General features: G+C 55.0%; 1 protein-coding gene across 5 annotated transcripts in view; it reads left to right on the top strand.

Annotated features, from left to right (window-relative positions):
* GRM4 (glutamate metabotropic receptor 4) overlaps window positions 1–17149 on the top strand; it is a gene marked incomplete at both ends in the record, with an annotated part of 91379 nt that extends 74230 nt beyond the window's left edge. For 3 of the 5 annotated variants that reach the window (XM_080937594.1, XM_080937592.1, XM_080937591.1), the window contains 5 exons: window positions 2010–2210; window positions 2395–2531; window positions 4855–5790; window positions 8824–9070; window positions 13678–13727. In XM_080937594.1, the coding sequence (XP_080793720.1) occupies window positions 2010–2210; window positions 2395–2531; window positions 4855–5790; window positions 8824–9070; window positions 13678–13727 (1571 nt within the window). Of the gene's footprint in view, window positions 1–2009; window positions 2211–2370; window positions 2532–4854; window positions 5791–8823; window positions 9071–13677; window positions 13728–17092 lie in introns of those variants that run through there. The other 2 variants (XM_080937590.1, XM_080937593.1) reach the window with 2 other exon arrangements.
* Between the last annotated feature and the right edge of the window lie 1291 nt (window positions 17150–18440).

The raw sequence follows: 18440 nt of genomic DNA, 5'->3' as shown, positions 1-18440 counted from the left end.
TCCTGGGCGGGAGGATGGACATGTTGCCTTCCTGAGCTCTTAGGGAGCAGGGGCTGAGTGCTAACCCAGGCCACCTGGTCTTTGTATATGAGCTCCCTGTCACCTTAGAACTGCCCTTCACAACATGGCTTATGTCCTTGGACAGGGCTCTGGGTGTGCCCCTTTCTGCTTTTCGGTGGGCAGCGTGTGGGACTGTGGCTTGCAAGCACCCTGGTCTCCCTGAGGGCTCTGTCCATTTTCTTTCTCCTTCTTCTGACACCTCTGGGCCTTGGACCCTCTTTCCAGCTTCCTTCTCGCGCTCAGCACTGAGGACAACCTGGAGTTAGGATGCCCAAATCTAGCTCCCGCTAGGACCCTGCTCATTGCCTGGCATTTTTGTGCTGGTCTCTCCATCACTGCAAAGTAGTCATGCCAGCGGTAAGGATTCACTGATGACCTGAGACCCACATGGTGGAAACAGACCTGATTTCTCCAAGCGTCCTCCAACCTCCACATGTGGGCTGTGGCATGCGAGCTCACACACATCATAAATAAATGTAGTTTTAAAACATTCAAAAGGAATTAAGAGGCCTGGAAAGATGGCTCAGATTAAGGGCTATCACTTTTCCAGAGAACCCGGGTCAGTTTCTAGCTCCCACACGATGGCTCACAGCCATGTTGAACTCCAGGGGGTGTGATTCCTTCTCATCTCCACTGGCACACCCACGGTGCAATACATACACGAACACACTCACATACATAAATTAAAAGAAATGCATCTACAAAATATAATAAAGGATTTAATGTGCTGATCCGCAGGCTCAGCACAGCACCTAGCTTATAGGAGCTCAGCAGATACTGGGAGACATCGTTTTTAAAATCATCACTATCACATAGGACCCAGGCCAAGAGCTGCCACCTCTAGGGAAACTTCCTGGATGTCACAGCCCCCATTCTGGCCACCTGTACCCAGATTACACTGGTTGGCCACCCACCTGTTCCTCACTGCCCCACAGTCCCACAGCCACTGAAGCAGGGTTGGTACTGCCATTTGAGAGCACCCAGTCCCCTGGAAGCCCGGGAACCTACACAGGGCTGCCGAACAGGGCTAGCGTGGCCATCCAGGTGAGTGCTGTAAAAAGCCTTTCCTGGAATGTGGAAGCATCTGCCTCCTCCTCATAAGGTCCCAGTGACCAACCAAAGTTTGAGTCCATCAATGGAGCCTCTTTTTATTTATGTCTCCCCATTTGTGTATTTTAGAACCTCTCTGTAAACCCAAGCCATGTGTAACTAGGGAAGAATTGCTTCCAAGTGGTTGGGAGAAGCGCCTAGAAACACACGTGGGGGCCCAGTGACCCTGGCCTCCCTCCCTTCTGGAAGGGATCCAGCTGTTTTGCACAGGCTAGTCTGTTGGAGATGGCAGATGTCTTGCAGGGAGGGTAGTGTTCCACAACAGGAGGTATGTGGAGGGGCAAGGGGCACCCCAGTCAGCAGTGAGAAGGCTACTAGTGGAGCTCACTGGTTATGGGTTATTGGGAAGACTCACTGAATGGGGAGACTCCCCTCCCCCACAAGCACAATGGTGGTGTCAGGTGTCAAGTGACTAAAAAGCCACCGAGGGCCTCAGGAGGCCAGACTTAGCTCCCTTGGGACTCCCTTATCTGTTCCCTAGGGTGAGGGTGTCCGTGGTAAGCTGCTTTCGGAACCTGTTCTCAAGCCAATGGGGGTAACGGTGTCCTTGGTGAGTGATTGCAGGCCAGCTGAGAGAGGGCTAGTAGATACCACAGTCCTAAGGATGCTAGCAGGTTGCTGCTTGCTGACAGTGGCCGAACCAAGGGGCTGGTCACGGCTGTTCTAGAGCCTTCTGGAGTATAGTGTAGGGCCGACTCTCTCTTTTGTGTTCTGAAGTCACCGTCTCCATCAACACACCAGGGTTCAGATCTGGAGACATGGCCGTGCCTGGGTGGGGTAGGTTTAGGCTTACATTCTCAGCAGGGCCTCATGACGCCCAGTTTGGCGTTCTCTCACAGACCGAGAGCGCATCGGGCAGGACTCAGCCTATGAGCAGGAGGGGAAGGTGCAGTTCGTGATTGACGCTGTGTACGCCATGGGCCACGCGCTACATGCCATGCATCGTGACCTGTGTCCGGGCCGTGTAGGACTCTGCCCTCGAATGGACCCTGTGGATGGCACCCAGCTGCTTAAGTACATCAGGAACGTCAACTTCTCAGGTGGGGGCATGGAACTGGACACTACTTAACTCTGGGGTGGCCCGGGGCCAGGTATGGGCTCTTCAGGTGGGAATAGTGCTCTCTTTAGATGTTCCATGCATGAATCTTCCCAGAGATACCTCTGTCTCCAGTTCACAAACCTCCTCATGCCTGGGTAAAGGCTCAGCGAAGCCCTCCCACACAGGCATTGCAGGGAACCCTGTGACCTTCAATGAGAACGGAGACGCGCCGGGGCGCTATGACATCTACCAGTACCAACTGCGCAACGGCTCGGCTGAGTACAAGGTCATCGGCTCGTGGACGGACCACCTGCACCTCCGAGTAAGCATGAGGACAGGGAGGGGACATGGGTGGCTTCTTGCTTTTGGGGTAGAACCCCAATCAGTGAAACACTTGTCACTGAGGGAAAGCACCCGCAGTGAGTTGTTGAGGGCTTGTTCTCTACACTGCAAGGATGAAGGGGAGACATCTAGACATCTGTTCTCTTCCAGGAACCCTCTCCAGGCAAGGAGCCCCAGCAGCCCTGGCCAGCATGGATCCCCTTATCCTGGCTCCCAGAGCCTTCTCAGTGGAGCAAGTGTCTCGGGACACTATCCCTGGGGAGGGATCCTCCTGAGGTCATACAGCTTGGAGGGACAGAACCTGATCTTGTAACAGGGTTTTCCAGATGCTGGGTAGAGGGGGCCAGATCAGGGTGTGTTCTGTGCAGGAGACAGAGGCTCATGCGCAGCGCAGTTTAGCATGCACATGTATGTGCACACGCACACCCCTCTGTACTGCCGCAGACCTAACCCCATGACTTGCTGAGAGGCTGTTTGCTCTGTGGGGCAGATGTTGTCCTGTCCCTCTTTCAGAGACGCTGGTTCTGAAGGTTGGGTAGATGCGTGTACAGTTCCTCTTCCCTCCCTGCCAGTCTTTCTGCTCCCACGTCCCAGCCCTGATCCGTAAGGAAGGGACTAAGTCACAATGGTGAGGTGAGGGCTGGGCCTTCCAGTGTGTTTCCTGGATGACTGGCTTTAGGTTTGCTTAAGGAGCTGAGGGAGAGAACTCAGGGATCTGCAGGCAAAGGCAGCTGTCCTAGTGATGTCTGCAGCATTCCTGTGAGAACCACAGGTGCTAACAAGAGGCAGGGTAGCTGTGTACCAGCTGCCCTTGGAACATACGGAGGACAAAGGTTCCACGGGTCGGGTGTTCTCTCAGGTAGTGACCCTAGGGCTGGCCTGTCTTCATGGGGGACCAGGGTTTTCCAGAATGTCTACCCCTTCCTTCAGGACTGCTGCACAGTCACTGTTCTCTTTGGCTGCTAGAGTGACCCATCCCATGGTACACAGAGCCCACGACAGCCTCTCCACTAGGCTTCCTCTACACCCCGCCCTTCCCTATTCTGTTTCTCAGTTCAGGCGCTCTCTGAACAGCTTCAAGTCATGCACACACCTGCAGGAGAGGTAAACAGACCAACACATAGACACACAGACACACAGACAAAAACAGACATACAAAGACAAACACACAGACAACACAGACACACAGAAACACACACACACAGAAACATACAGAGACACAGATACACACATAGACACAGACACACACACACAGACACAAATACACACAGACACACACATATAGGTATACACACATGTACAGAGAAACAGACATACACAGAGAGACACACAGGCACACATAACATGCTCACACACACATACACACATGTACAAATAGATACACACACACACATAGACAAAAACAGACACACAGACACACAAAGGCAGACACATAGGCGGATACAACACAGACACAGATACACACAGACACACACACATCCTGGCCCATTAGACCAGGCTTGCTGCTTTGAGAACAAACTTCCTTGTGGCTCTTAGCACACTTCTTTGACCAGGGCTCCCTAGGTTAACCAGGCTCCCCTGGTCCTGCAGCTCCCTGGGTCACTGGGTTAGTTCCCATAGTGCTGTAAGGAATTCTGTAGAGTGTGACGGTCCCTGGCTTGCTTTGCCTCCACCAACTGCATCTCCAGAGCCCGGAGCAGCACTCTCGATGGCAGCCAGCCCCTGGGCACTCAAAGTGTCTTCTGATTAAATCTTTGTTCCTTTCTTTCAGCCGAGCAGGACTCAGAGTTGCTGGGCAGAAGCTGGGGAGATGGTGTGTGTGTGTGTGTGTGTGTGTGTGTGTGTGTGTGTGTGTGTGTGTGCTGAGCTGTGAGGCTGTCAGTCTCCCACTCCACCGAGAACCATGTGGGAGGGGCTTGTTCACAGGCGGGGTCTAGGAGGATTGCAACGGGCCTTTCTACATCGTTCCTGGCAACACAGTCTCCGGCCTTGGGGTTTAGAATTGGGGGTTCCTGGGTCTTTGCTCTGCATGGGTGCTTGGTGTGACTCTAGGAGCCACCTCTATGTTCTCTAGACTCAGTTTCTCCAGATGAGCGATGAGTTTGGAGTCTTCCCAGGTTACTGGGTTATGGGGTAAGCTGTTCGATTCCAACTCTCAGTCAGCTCTGGTGAGGTCCAGGTAGCTGGGCTTTTGGCCAACGTCGGGCTTATTCAGGCGTGGAGCCAGAGAGAAGATCTCGGGGGTAAGGTCTGGGCACTGCTGGCATGTCCTGAGGTCAACTCTGTGGTGTTGTCATTGCCAGATAGAGCGGATGCAATGGCCAGGGAGTGGCCAGCAGCTGCCGCGCTCCATCTGCAGTCTGCCCTGCCAGCCGGGCGAGCGTAAGAAGACGGTGAAGGGCATGGCTTGCTGCTGGCACTGTGAGCCCTGCACAGGGTACCAGTACCAGGTGGACCGCTACACCTGTAAGACCTGCCCCTACGACATGCGGCCCACAGAGAACCGCACGAGCTGCCAGCCCATTCCCATTGTCAAGTTGGAGTGGGACTCGCCGTGGGCTGTGCTTCCCCTCTTCCTGGCTGTGGTGGGCATCGCCGCCACGTTGTTTGTGGTAGTTACCTTTGTGCGCTACAACGACACCCCCATCGTCAAGGCCTCGGGCCGGGAGCTGAGCTACGTGCTGCTGGCGGGAATCTTTCTGTGCTATGCCACTACCTTCCTCATGATCGCAGAGCCAGACCTGGGGACCTGCTCCCTCCGCCGCATCTTCCTGGGGCTGGGCATGAGCATCAGCTACGCGGCCCTGCTGACCAAGACCAACCGCATTTACCGCATCTTCGAGCAGGGCAAGCGGTCGGTCAGTGCCCCTCGGTTCATCAGCCCGGCCTCGCAGCTGGCCATCACCTTCATCCTCATCTCCCTGCAGCTGCTCGGCATCTGCGTGTGGTTTGTGGTGGACCCCTCCCACTCAGTGGTGGACTTCCAGGACCAGCGGACACTTGACCCCCGCTTTGCCAGGGGTGTGCTCAAGTGCGACATCTCGGACCTGTCCCTCATCTGCCTGCTGGGTTACAGCATGCTGCTGATGGTCACGTGTACTGTGTATGCCATCAAGACCCGAGGCGTGCCTGAGACCTTCAACGAGGCCAAGCCCATCGGCTTCACCATGTACACCACCTGCATTGTCTGGCTGGCCTTCATCCCCATCTTTTTTGGCACCTCACAGTCGGCCGACAAGGTGGGTGGCCAGGGAGCATGGCGGAGTGGGAGTGAGAGCCCAGGAGCCAGGAGCCAGGAGCTGCTTTCTTTAAACCTCCCTCTGTTTTCTCTCCCAGTGGCAGACTTCCCCCTCTTTCTCTGTATTTCTCCCCCCTTTCCCCCGCCTCCTGAGGGTGGTACAGGCAGAGGCCCCACACCTCTACAGGGTGCCTTGCGGGGTATATGACTCCACATACCAGGAAGCTAGCACCTTGAGAAATTGTTTTGGCCTCACCAGGGGGTCACCCTTAGGATGTGTCTTACAGGGGCCTCTGGATCTGTAGCTGCTGGGCCACACATGGCAGCTAAGGCCCTCCCATCCTGGATTCCTGCCCTCCAAAGGGCTCTTCTTGGGATCTGGAAGGAGATGCTAGGGTGTATCCCCCTTGGAGACAGTCCCTTCAGGATCCAGGGTTGGGGGGGGTAAGGGCGCATCCTGGGTTCTATAACAGGCTGTCCTCACCAATGTGTGGCCATGCTACGCAGAGCTAGCCATCTCCCAGCCTCTAAATGGAGTTGGAGGGGAGAGGTTGAGTTTTGAGTCACTTGGGACACCAGCCTACTTAGAGAGCATATGTGTGTGTGTGTGTGTGTGTGTGTGTGTGTGTGTGTGTGTGTGTGCATGTGTGAGTGTGTGCACGCAGATGTAAACACGGCCTTTTGCACGCATGCACAATCAGCCATAGATGAACTATGTGTGAGGTACATAGACATAGGGATGGTAGACATGAGAGACCAATGCGCCTGCATGGATGAGTGTGTGACACAGGGGTGCAGGTGCTGCTGGGTATATACAGGTGGCCATGCAGTTGTCAGAATGGATCTGTGTAGATTTGTGTGCACCAGCTGTTGGGATGGGATGTAAGCCGGGTGGGTGCGTGAGGTCAGGTGCAGGCGTGCAGGCATGCAGGCGTGAGCAGAGTGCATGGCTCCCCTGGGCGTTGTGTGAGGCAGTCTGGGCTGCTTGGTGAACCAGTGATGGCTCCCTTGCCTTAACCAGGATTCTCAGGGCTTAGCAGCTGTGAGCCATCTAACACGGTAATTCTCTTCTGTGAGGTCACTGCTCAGCCAGCCTTGGGCAGGATGTGGCTGTGGAGTCAGCAAGGATGTTTGTACGGATTCTAAGCACCACAGACCCCGCCAGAGTGGAAGCCAAAGTGGGTGGAACCCAGATCCCTGGGGGTGTCTTGTAGCCCTGGCACAGAGGCAGGGCACTATGTATGGCCCACGCTTACGACCGCTGCCCTCTATGCTTTGCCCCTGTCAAAGCCTGTTCATCACAGGACAGTGGTGGCTGTGGCTGACGGGGTTTCAGAGAGGACACCACAAAGAAGCTGCGGTGTTGGCTGGTCTGGTCTACCTCAGAACGCGATGGTGGCAGGCAGACCCCAAGGCCAGATGGTTAGGCAGTGAGGTCACATTGCAGGCTGGCCCTTACTTAAACCTTAGACTGTCCAAGGCCTCCCTCCCTCCTTCCCACAGTCCTTAGCCCAACTCAGGTGCCACTGAGTTCTAGAGGACTGTGGCTTCTCGAGAAGGGTTCACCAGCCACCACTTCTGGAAGCCACATGTACCTGTTCACAGGGGACACCAGAAGGTACTGGAGCCAGAGAGCAGCTCCAGGGTTGGAGGGGAACTCTGGGTCCTGGGCCAGGGAGAAGATTCAGGTGGCTAGGGACCCTGAGGGTTCGGAGCAGTTCACCAGCTTTAACTCTAGTGTGAGCTGCCCTTAAGCCTTCTGTGACTTCAGAAAGGCTCGTGGGCTGAAAAAGGAAAACCCAGAAGCAGTAGGTACCATTCAGACACTGGGGCAAAGGTGCACACGGGCCTCCCATGCACATATTACAGAGTCCAAATGCTGCGTATTCTGCCCGTGCTAACGAAGAGCAGGGGCTGTAAGCCCAAGAGGGAAGCCGGCTCTGCTCAGCGTCTCACTATGGGCAGAGTAGATAAGCCTCTACTCTTTTAGGACCCACGTGTCTTCAGAAAGAACATAGACTTATGCCCCACACTGCAGAGAGAAGTACAGGGCACAGGGCGTCTTCTTAGCACAGCGGAGCATTTTCTGTCTCCTCCATCGCAGTACCTGGAGGCCCAGCTGAGCTGAGAGGGGCATCTGGGGCCTAGATCACCTGTCAGGAAGAAGGAGGTGGGAGGAAACCTGGGCAGGGCGGTGGCAATTGCTCCGGCTCTGTTTGGAGGGTTTCCGCCATTGAAGGATGGATTACCCGACAGCCAGATTAATGGGCTCCCGTTTTGCTAAGCATCTGTCACCGTTAGTGCTGGTGAGCAAGCATGAAACGAGCTTTGACTGGTTGCTGCCACAGCCATCTTCTGCCGGGTGTCGTGGGTCCCCAGTCGGGGGTCTGCTCTACATGGCAAGCACATGGGAGACAGTCACTGGATGAGGGGCTGCTGGGAGCTGTTCCAAGGCACCAGTGGGGGCTCATGTGACTCACAGCAGCCTTGGGCAGGGATTGCTTCTACCAGCTCCAGTCCCCGAGAACTATGCTGGAGACATTTCTCCAGGTTGGATGGAGGGGGGCTGTTTCATGACACTACCACACACAGACAGCCCTTCCTGTACACTTAACACTGTTAACTCTGCCCTTGCCACAGCTCTGTGAGGTAGGTATTGTCAATTTAGGCCTGTTTTGCACATAAGGAAACTGAGGCACAAGGGCTGACCTGCCGAAGTTCACATGCTAGGATGTGTCAGGAATTCTGACTTCCTCCTGCTCAAAGCCATCCGGTGCAGAATGGATCTGTACCAGGTGTGTGTGTTCTTAAATGGGTGATGGACAGATCAGAGCCCTCTGGGATGAGAATTAGCTGAGCAGAGGTGGGTGGAGCCAGAGGGGTGGAGCCAGAGGGGTGGAGCCAGAGGGGTGGAGCTGGAGCAGAGCAGGGTCAGGGCTAGGTGGGTGGAGTCTTGGTAGAATGGGGCGGAGCTGAGGGGCATGAAGGCGGAGCTGGCTCTGACACCCCCCCCCCCACCTGGGGCCACCCACAGCTGTACATCCAGACAACCACACTGACGGTCTCCGTGAGTCTGAGCGCTTCAGTGTCCCTGGGGATGCTCTACATGCCCAAAGTCTACATCATCCTCTTCCATCCGGAGCAGAACGTGCCCAAGCGCAAGCGCAGCCTCAAAGCCGTGGTCACCGCTGCCACCATGTCCAACAAGTTCACACAGAAGGGCAACTTCAGGCCCAATGGGGAAGCCAAATCAGAGCTGTGTGAGAACCTGGAGGCCCCAGGTGAGTGTATGGCTGCTTTCGTTTGTCTCTCAGGCCCCGCCCCACCCCTTTGCCCAGGCAGCTGAAGGCCTTGCAGATCATCACAGTTGTCCTGATGGCTGGAGAGAGCATCAGAGACCCTAGGAGTAACCGCATCCTCTGTGCTGGCTGACCTGGTTCCCGCAGGGTGCTGAGACCACATCAAACCCCTGTCCCTATCATGGGACATGTGTCTGTCTGTTCTTCCGGGGGAAGGCGCAGCTGCAGAGGCCCAGTTCCTGGAGTAACCCAGGAGGGACTTTTGGCTTTGTCTCTAACGGGTCTGAAAGATGGGGACCCTTGACATGGCCATCCTGGGTGAGGATAGAGTGGGCTGGGGCATTGGCTGATGATCCCACGGAGCGCCATTTTCCCTAGGGCTTGTCCGAGGGCCCTGCTCTGCAGACTTGGCATACAGAGCCAGTTGGTGGCAGCAGGGACAGGCTGGACCTGGTCTGGATCCCCAGTTGATATCCAGAGGAAGCGAGGGCTCCGCCTGATGTTATATGGCAGCACTGACTTCAACATGGTGACTTTCTCCGTGCTATGGCCTCCCTGTCTCTGGGGCACCCACCCTCTATGTGGGGTGTTATATATCTGACTTCTGACGTGTCCCAATTTTGTGTCAACAGCTTTCTGCACAATTTACTTCCCTGTTCTTGTTTCTACTCCAGGAGAACCATGTGTACCCTGTCCTCTGACCCTGGCCCTTCCTTCAGGCACTGCCTTTGGATGGATAGAGGCAGAGGGTCCACACAGGACACCCCCTTTGGCTTCCACGTTCACTCGAATGTCAGGGATTCTCAGTGTAACATGTCTGGCTTGAGCACAGGGACCCCTTGCTCCTTCCTATGGACGTGTGTCCATTCCAGCCCAGTTCCTCCAATGCCCCTGTACACTGGTGCGGGAGCTGCTCTGCACACAGTCCCACATACAAATAGATGAGTATGCACATACATGCACACATGCACATATATGCACATACATGCACACACATGCCCAGCCCACACATGCATGTGTTGTCTGTTGAGAGTAGGCTCTATCTACAATATAACTCAGGAGGCTTATTACTACATTATGATTACATCCATCAGCCAGTGGAACCTGAGGGTAAGGAGCCTTTGCAGAATTTTGATGGCCCCACTGACGCTGTCTCTCTGTCCTGTTCAGGTTGATCACAAGGTCAGAAAAGGAAGTGTTCTAGGTAGAGGAGAGACAGGTCCTCAACCCTGCTCCTGCCAGGGTGGGCCCTGCAGCCAGAGCCAGAGCCAGAGGTGGCAGCTCCCTTTGTCCTCTGTCTCTCTCAGTGACAGGACTCCATGGTGATCAATTCTAGGGACAGCCCAGCTGAGGGGATATGGGAGGGAGGAGCGGGGAGGTGTCACTCCCGTGGAATAGGAACATTTTTCACCCTGTCAAGTTTAGGCCACATATCTTTAAACAAACAACAGAATAAATAATTTAGAACGCTGATTGTAGGCCGATTGGTGCAGAATCACAGGGCAACAAGTGGTGTTAGCCTTGTGCCTCAAGCTGTCTTGCAAATTGCTGAATGGTTGGCTGGTGGCTGAGGACACCCTGGGGAGGGAGGGCTCTGCCACACCTTCATGCCTCCACTCACAAAGAGAATGGTGTCAAGTCCCACCCTGGCCTCACTGTGGGAGCAGGGCACCTTTCTGCCCAGCTTCTCAGAGCTAAGGGTTTTCAATTGCCGCTGGCGCAGAGCTCCAGCTGCTGCTGTTTACAGGGAGGGAGAACTGTGCTCACTGTCACCTGGTTTATAGGTAGGGAGAACTGTGTTTGCTGTCAACAGTTTTCCAGGGAGGGAGAACCTTTGTTCTGAGAAGGGCTCATCTGTTAGCAGATTACACATAGTTGCTGAGGAGGCACAGCTTGTGTCCCAGGTCCCCTCCCCGGCTGGCTGATTCTTTTGGTGTGATTCAACTTGTGGCCATTTTCCAGATGGCGAGACAGGCTTCGACAAAAGGCTTGGGGGTTCCCTAGCTTGTAGCTGAGAGCCGAGTCTCCCATTCCACAAGCTCTGGAGTCTGATTCAGATCGTTTCTGAGGAAACAAGAAGCCCTGGCTGGGCTAGTGGCTCAGGACACAAACATTCCCTGCCATGTGCTTCTTTCTTGTCCCCTTGTGGCTCCCGATACAGCAGGGAGCTGGCTCTACCGCTGCTGAGGTTTCTTTCCGTCTCCAGATCCCAGCCCACTGGAGGACCTTGCAGCTGAGAAACACTTCTCATTAGTTTACATGGGGCAATGGAGTCTGGGGAACTGGTTTGTGGCAGTTTGGACCACTGCCTGCAGTGACTATGCTAGGGCACCGAGGTTTAGATGGTGGAGGTGTTGAAACTTTTGGCAGTCCTTTGGGAAAAGAAGTCGAGGCACAAAGGGCCACCTTGCTTGCTTATTCTAACTATAGGTAGGGAAACTGAGACCCAGTAGGAAAAGGGGGGCACCACCTGAGGTCACCCAAGAAGGAGGCTCCCACCACTAGAATGCATCTCATCCAGCCCACCTGCCCTCTGTGTCCAATCATCCAGCTCTCTGGAGAGATCCAAGGATAGACAAACACTGCTGTTCCTGACTTTTCCCGAACGTCAGGGCACGTTTCCTTCCATTGCACCCAGCTTCGGCTTGAATACCTCTGTGGACAGGGAGCTTACTACCTCACAGTGTCCCTTGCCCACCCTCTCCACTGGCCAGGAGACAGTTCTTTCTTTAGCTGACCCTAACTCTGGTCTCGGTACCTCCTGAGGTCCCAGAATGAAACCAGGAGGCTCGAATCAGATGGTTGCTTGTCTCTCTCTAATGTCAAAGAAGACGAAGGGTGGAGAGGAATGAGGTCTGGGCTCGGGTTCCTTCCATCTTGTTTCTCCTTTGGTTCCCTAAGCTATTTCCAGTGTCTGCAGATGTGCAAGGGAAGCAACCGTCTTACTCAGACTGCGGTGGAAGTTGTTTGGCATCTCTCCTAATTTGTTTTCTATTATTCTGATAAGTGCTGTGGCCAAAAGCAGCTTGGAGCCTATGGAGGAGGGGGGAAATATTTATTTCATCCTAAAGGTTATAGCCCACCATTGGGCTAAAGCGGGAGTAGAAGGCAGGAGCTTGAAGCGGAAGCCGCGGAGGCTGGCTCCTCACTTAGCTTTTCCGGCTCATGCTTAGCTTTTCTTCACAGCTCAGACCCACCTGTGTGAAGATGGCGCCTACAGTGGGATGGGCCCTTCTGAATCCCTCATTAAGACAATTCCTCCCAGACGTGACCACAGGCCAATCTGATCTGGCTAATCCCCCAGTTGAGACTCCTTCAAATGACTCCAGGTTGATAACTGACCCTAACTAGGCCACCAGCCCTCCCTTGGATTTAATTAACAAGATTTACCAGGAGCCTGCTCAGCTGCGGGAGGCTGGGAAACACTGTCTTTAACTCGGCAGCCATGTGCCCAGCAAGACTGGGAGGGAGTCCGAGGCAGCCTGAGGACCTCTGTGATGCCCCTGCCCACCTCCGCTCTTCTAGGTCACGTGTCCCCGGACCACCCCAGTGGGTGTGCCTCCTTTTCAGAGCTGAGAGACTGCCAAGGGAAACAAGGCAGTTCTAGATGAGGACAGCATCTTCCCCCACCTAGCCCCTCTATACCCCCACCCCAGGCATCCTGGCACTGCCACTGGGGGAGACCCCCCAAAACCTGTCAAAGCAGGACAGAGCCAAGAACTCCTCATGCCTCTAGTCTCAGGTCACTGGCAGCTGGGGCAACCCTCCTTTGGTTTTACTGGGCTACAATACAGAAGGTCTGTCCTCGGTTAAGAGAGAGCAGACATCACCTGGCTGGGCCCCTAGGGAAGGGTCCTTGAGGTGCTGTGGCCAGGAAAAGGGAAGACCCCAGATGTGCCTCATCAGTTTTAGCTGGGGTAGGGGACATGAATGAGAGCCACAGAGTGACCAGAGCAGAGAAAGCCCGGCCTGAGGCCATCAGATGGAGGGGGTGGGCAGGTTACCAGGAATGGATGGGACGGGTGCTCCAGCATCTCTGGGATGAGGGACTTGTGTTTTCCTTGTGTGAGCCTACTGTGTGTCTCAGTTCCTTGTCCCTCCATGACACTGTTTCCCCTCAGTCTGAAGTCCTCTCTTTCAGGACACCATTCTAACACACCGAGCGCTTTCTCTTTCCAAGTGTCAGGGGTTGAGCCTCTGAAAGTTTTCCCTTGGAGAGTGTTTTAAGACTGTGATTGTATCAGGCGTGATATGAACTATTTTAAGTCATGGGTAGACTTAGGAGGTGACAGGGCTCCTATAGGGGAGATGCCCAAAGATGGGGGTCGCATCTGGATAACATTGTGAGGAGGAGGGATGCTTCAGGTAATGGGTCACAGGAGCAAAGATGTGTTGGGAGGGGAAATTCTGTGTGGGACGTGAGGTCTGGGGACCGCAAGAGTGGCAGCTTTGGGGAGGTGGGTCCTATACTCAGTTGGGGTACCCTGGGCTGGGAGCCCTAGTGGAGTTCTGTGCTGGGCAGCACGTCTGGGGGAGAAGACCCTGGAAGAGGCAGTGCTGACTCGCCAAATCTTCTGGTCTCTCTCCAGCACTGGCCACCAAACAGACCTACGTCACCTACACCAACCATGCAATCTAGCCGGGCTGCGGAGCCAAGCAGGCTGAAGAGCCACAACCTCTGAGGATGGTGCACTGGGCCAGGGCCATTCCCAAGGGCCCTGCTGACGTCTGCCTGCCTCGTGGGCATCCACGAATGTGGCTTGGTGCTGAGGACAGTAGAAACCCCGGCCATCACTGCTGGGCGAGCCATGGTGGGCAACCAGAGGAGGCTGACTGGCTGAGGCAGTTCCCGGTTGTGCCAGACAGGCCTTCCTTCTGGACCAATGTTGTGCCCAGCCCCAAAGCACGGGGGCTCACTATTGAGAACCCAGCCCTGGCCTTTTCTCCCTTCTTCTGCTGTCTGCCCTGTTGGTGACCCTGGTTGGTCCGCACCCTGTCTTTGCGTTTCTCTTCCGTCTCTGGTCTGCATGTGTTGTCTGTTTGGGCTCTCTGCTCCTGTACTTTCCTTTTTGCCCCTGCCCTGTCCCCTCCCCACTGCACCCTGAGTTGCCCCACCCCCACCATGTCATTTTCTCTTCTGCCCCACTCGACCTCATTTCCTTCCAGCCTTGCCTCCACTTGGCTTCATCCACCAACTCTTTCTTCACATCGCAAAAGAGAAAAAAAAGGGGGGGGGTCAACCCACCCCCAAAAAAGCCCAAACAAAAGCTAATCTTGAGTGTTTCGAAGTGCTGCGTCCTCCTGGTGGCCTGTGTGTCCCTGTGGCCTGCAGCCTGCTCGCTGCCCTACCCGTCTGCCGTGTGTTCTGCCCGCCTGCCCACCTTGCCCTTCCTGCCAATGACACGGAGTTCAGTGCCTGGGTGTTTGGTGACGGTCTCTGATGTGTAGCATGACTGTTTTTATACCGAGAACATTTCTAATAAAGATAAACACATGGTTTTGCACCTGGCCTGCGCGTCTGCTGAGGGCCCCATGCTCGGCCACCACTGGTGGCCAGAGGTCGGAGGGGCAGAGGGACTGTGAACTTCAGAAGGCTCCTGGGGGCGGGGCTCTGTTGGAGGCTTTAGACTTGGGTTGCTGGTATCTTAAGCGAGCTGGACACTGCGGAGTATTCCAGTGCCCATGGGGACTGGAGAGATGGCTTGGTGGCTAAATGTGTCTCACAGACGACCCAACTTTGGTTCCCAGCATCTCACCAGGCATCGCTCTAGGGGACGTTCTCTGTCTCCTGAAACTCTTGGATACCTGTGCTCACCTGTGTGCACACCCACACACACATATGATTAAAAATAAATCTTTAAAGAAAGAAACCAGCACCTCCACTAGTACCTCTCAGACAAGGGTGTCCCTTACAGAATTTGGCTCAGGATACCAGGATCCCCAGGTCCAGCCCTACTTTCCTATCTTTAGGTGCTAGGGTGTCTGGGACCCATGTGTCGGCACGTGGCACTGTAGAGGTATGATTTCTTGTAGGTCTGTGTGTCTGTCAGTTCCATGTGCATCCAACTCCTCTGTGCATATATGTTTATGTGTGTGCAGACATCTGTCTGCATCATATGCAACTGTCCTAACTGGTGTGTTGTTGGCTCTCTCGACAGGTTGGGAGGTGGGCAGGGGGCTTGGCTAAGAGGCCGGGCTCTGTCAGGAGTGGCCATAGCTGGCAGTGGGACCTGACCCTGGTTCCTCTCACATTCAGGAGGGGATGGTGGGAGGGGCCGAGGTCAGTGCCCTCTTCCCCCATGTGAGCAGGTGAAGGCTGAGGGAGCCCAGCTGCCAGGGAACTGCCCCCCAGGAGCCATATTAACTCTGAGACATTGATTCCTGCGGCGATGGTCACATATTGTTAAGTAGGGAGGCTTGGGCTGAGTGCGTCTGAACCCTGAACCAGAATATGGTACTGAAAAGTGGGGGTCCATGGGCCTAAGGCTGGCAGGAGTAACCCCTGCTACATGGGAAAGTAGAGAAGAAGGCTGTGCTCCCTGTGGGGAGACGGAGTGGATGGAGCGCTGGTGTGAGCTGCCTGAAGTGAGGGAAGCTCTTCCTGGGCCAGCTGGCAGTTCCCATCCTGAGTTATAAATTGAATTTTATTATCCTCTCCTATTGCTGTATTGGGGAATGATATCTCAGGCCTCTTGCACACTAGGCGCGCACTCTACTACCGGGCTTCACTCCAGTCTCCTGGTTTCTATTTCCTGTTCTGAGGCAGGCTTTCTCTACCTTGAACCTTAGTTTGCCACAGCTTCTGGAGTAGCCGGGATAATAGGTCTGCACGCCCCTCCAGCCACATTCACTGGTCTATATCACACCCCGTCATGTGGACAGATCTGTGCCCTCCCCTTCAGTCACATGGACAGGTATGTACCCCCCCCCAGCCATAGGGACAGATCTATTACCCCCACCCACATGGACAGGTCTGTACTGCCCTCCCCTACCATATGGACAGGTCTGTAACACCCCCCCCCCCAGCCATACAGACATGTCTGCATCCCCCCAACCACACAGACAGGTCTGTATTCCCTCTCCAGCCACATGGACAGGTTTGCACCCCACTCCCTAGTTCATAAGGGACACTGAGCCACACAGATAAGTGCTGGAGATGCCCGGAAGATGGATCCCCATAGGGCCTGGAACATTCCCCTGGGGTCTCAGTCTTGAGGAGGTTAAATGGGTCAATCTTACCCCCAGCATCCTTTCAGTCCTCGCGTATACCGCATAGCCCGAGGCGTTCCCCAGGCTGATCTGCATTAGCCTGGGAAGGCTGAGCATCTCTCAGAACTGCCCAGGGATGACTGAGGTGCTATGTATGGGTCAGTCACGGACCTGGCCTCGGGGGTCAGTGAAGCGAGGGGGACCAGCAGTGCCCACCTACAAGCTTGCCTGTGGTTCACAGACAAGACAGCTGCTCCTGCCTGGGCCAGGGCCAAACTGTCAGGTGACACGGACAGACACATGATACCTTCCCCTCCCTTTCAGAACCTGGTGAAGCCTGCTTCGAAATGCCAAGCCTGGCCTTTCCAGCTCCAGGGCTGGCTCTGTCTTCCTAGCCCTTTCTCAGCTCCCAGCAATTGGAGGCAAGAGGCCAGGGGTCCCAGAGCTAGGACAGAGGGGACACCAATTAGCACTGTGCCTTCTGTCCCCGAACCACTTCTGCCCTCAGGACCACCAAGGAGCGATGGAGCCCTAAGGAAGGAATCTGAAGGAAGGGCCTAGGCTCCTTCATAGCCTCAGAGCCCACAGAGCGTCCAGGGTAGACTCAGACTCCAGGGCTTCTGTCAGCTTCCATAGTATCCTGGCCATGCCTCCAGCCTCAGCCCTGGCCCCAGAGCATCGCCAGGCCTGTTCCCCAGACAGCTTTCCGTGCTGAGCAGCACACACGCCAGGATCTCACTTCAGTTGGCAAAAGTAGCAATTAGCATCTAATGAGCCTTCTTGCTTTATTTTTAGGTAACCTCTGAGACCCTGCCCATGGAATTCAGCCCGCCATTGCTGGCACATAATTAAAGCATGTCACCATAATTTGCCTTTTTTTTTTCTCTCTTACAAAGCCGTAATTAGGTTTTTATTGCAAGTGAAGGGGGAAAAGCAGGGGAAAAGGAAACAAAGAGAGGTGGGGCTGGGGTAGGAACCAGGGCTAGGCTTCCTTAGCCAGGGCCTCCCTGCCTTCTGGGAGCCACTTCCCCCTGAGCTTCCCTGGGAACACCCTCTAGCCCTCCTGATGGACTGACTGCCCAGGGCAGAGCAGAACCGGTGTCTGACCGATGATTCCCGAGTTGGGAGAAGGCACATGGGAGCCCCTGCATCTTCTGCAGATGTTGGAAATGTTCCATGATGCAAAGTTACAGGAAACTCTGCTTCCAGGAAGGAGGCTGCCGACTTCTTTCTGGGCAGGCTGTGATGTCTCTAACCATGTGGTGAGGGGCTGTCTTTACACAGAGAGCAACGCCTTCCCATCATTCACTAGTGCTCCTGAGTCGTGGTGAATGTCTCTTTCTGGTGGGACTGCCTGGGACCAGCTGCTCCCATCCCCCACCCCCAAACAACATCTCAGGTGCTCCGCATTCACCCAAATGTGATCATCTGGCAACTGTGCTGAAGTTCAGCATGGAGACCTCAGCCATGATGGTGAGGACAGGGAACGGATTATGTTATCAAAGGGCATTCCAGGGACATTCCCCCCTTCCTCAGGGTTCCTTCAGGGTCCAGGTGGGGGAGCTGGGGAAAGTGTGAACCAGCAGCACCACTGCCCAGCGTTGTCCCAGGATACCAGGATTTCAGCTGAGGCTCTGCTACCGAAGGCGCTGGGTGCCTTTGGACAAGCTGCTTTCCTTTTCTGGGCCAGTTTCTTCACCCTTCAGATGAGGAGGTGAGTTCTGAGCTCAGAGCCCAGGAAGCACACAGAAGTCCTAGTCAAGGGAGGAACAGACTGAAGAGGTTTGGGGGACTGTTACTATGGTAACTGTGCCCCTAATAAGGGGCAGAGGAAGAGCCCGAATATACAAATGAGACCATCATCTTCTTCCCCAGCTTTGGTGGAATGGCTGAGACAAGAAGAGGCCTTTTTAGTGTGAGGAGGGAGCCATGGAAGGGGGAGCCATGGAAGGGGGAGCCACGGAAGGGGAAGCCATGGAAGAGGGAGCCACGGAAGGGGAAGCCATGGAAGAGGGAGCCATGGAAGGGGAAGCCACGGAAGGGGGAGCCATGGAAGGGGGAGCCACGGAAGGGGAAGCCATGGAAGGGGGAGCCACGGAAGGTGAAGCCATGGAAGGGGGAGCCACGGAAGGGGAAGCCATGG

Source organism: Micromys minutus (genome assembly GCF_963924665.1).
Source record: "Micromys minutus genome assembly, chromosome: 25".
Lineage (NCBI taxonomy): Eukaryota > Metazoa > Chordata > Mammalia > Rodentia > Muridae > Micromys > Micromys minutus.
The sequence above is the reverse complement of the archived record's forward strand: the minus strand, read 5'-3'. Positions and strand labels throughout refer to the sequence as shown.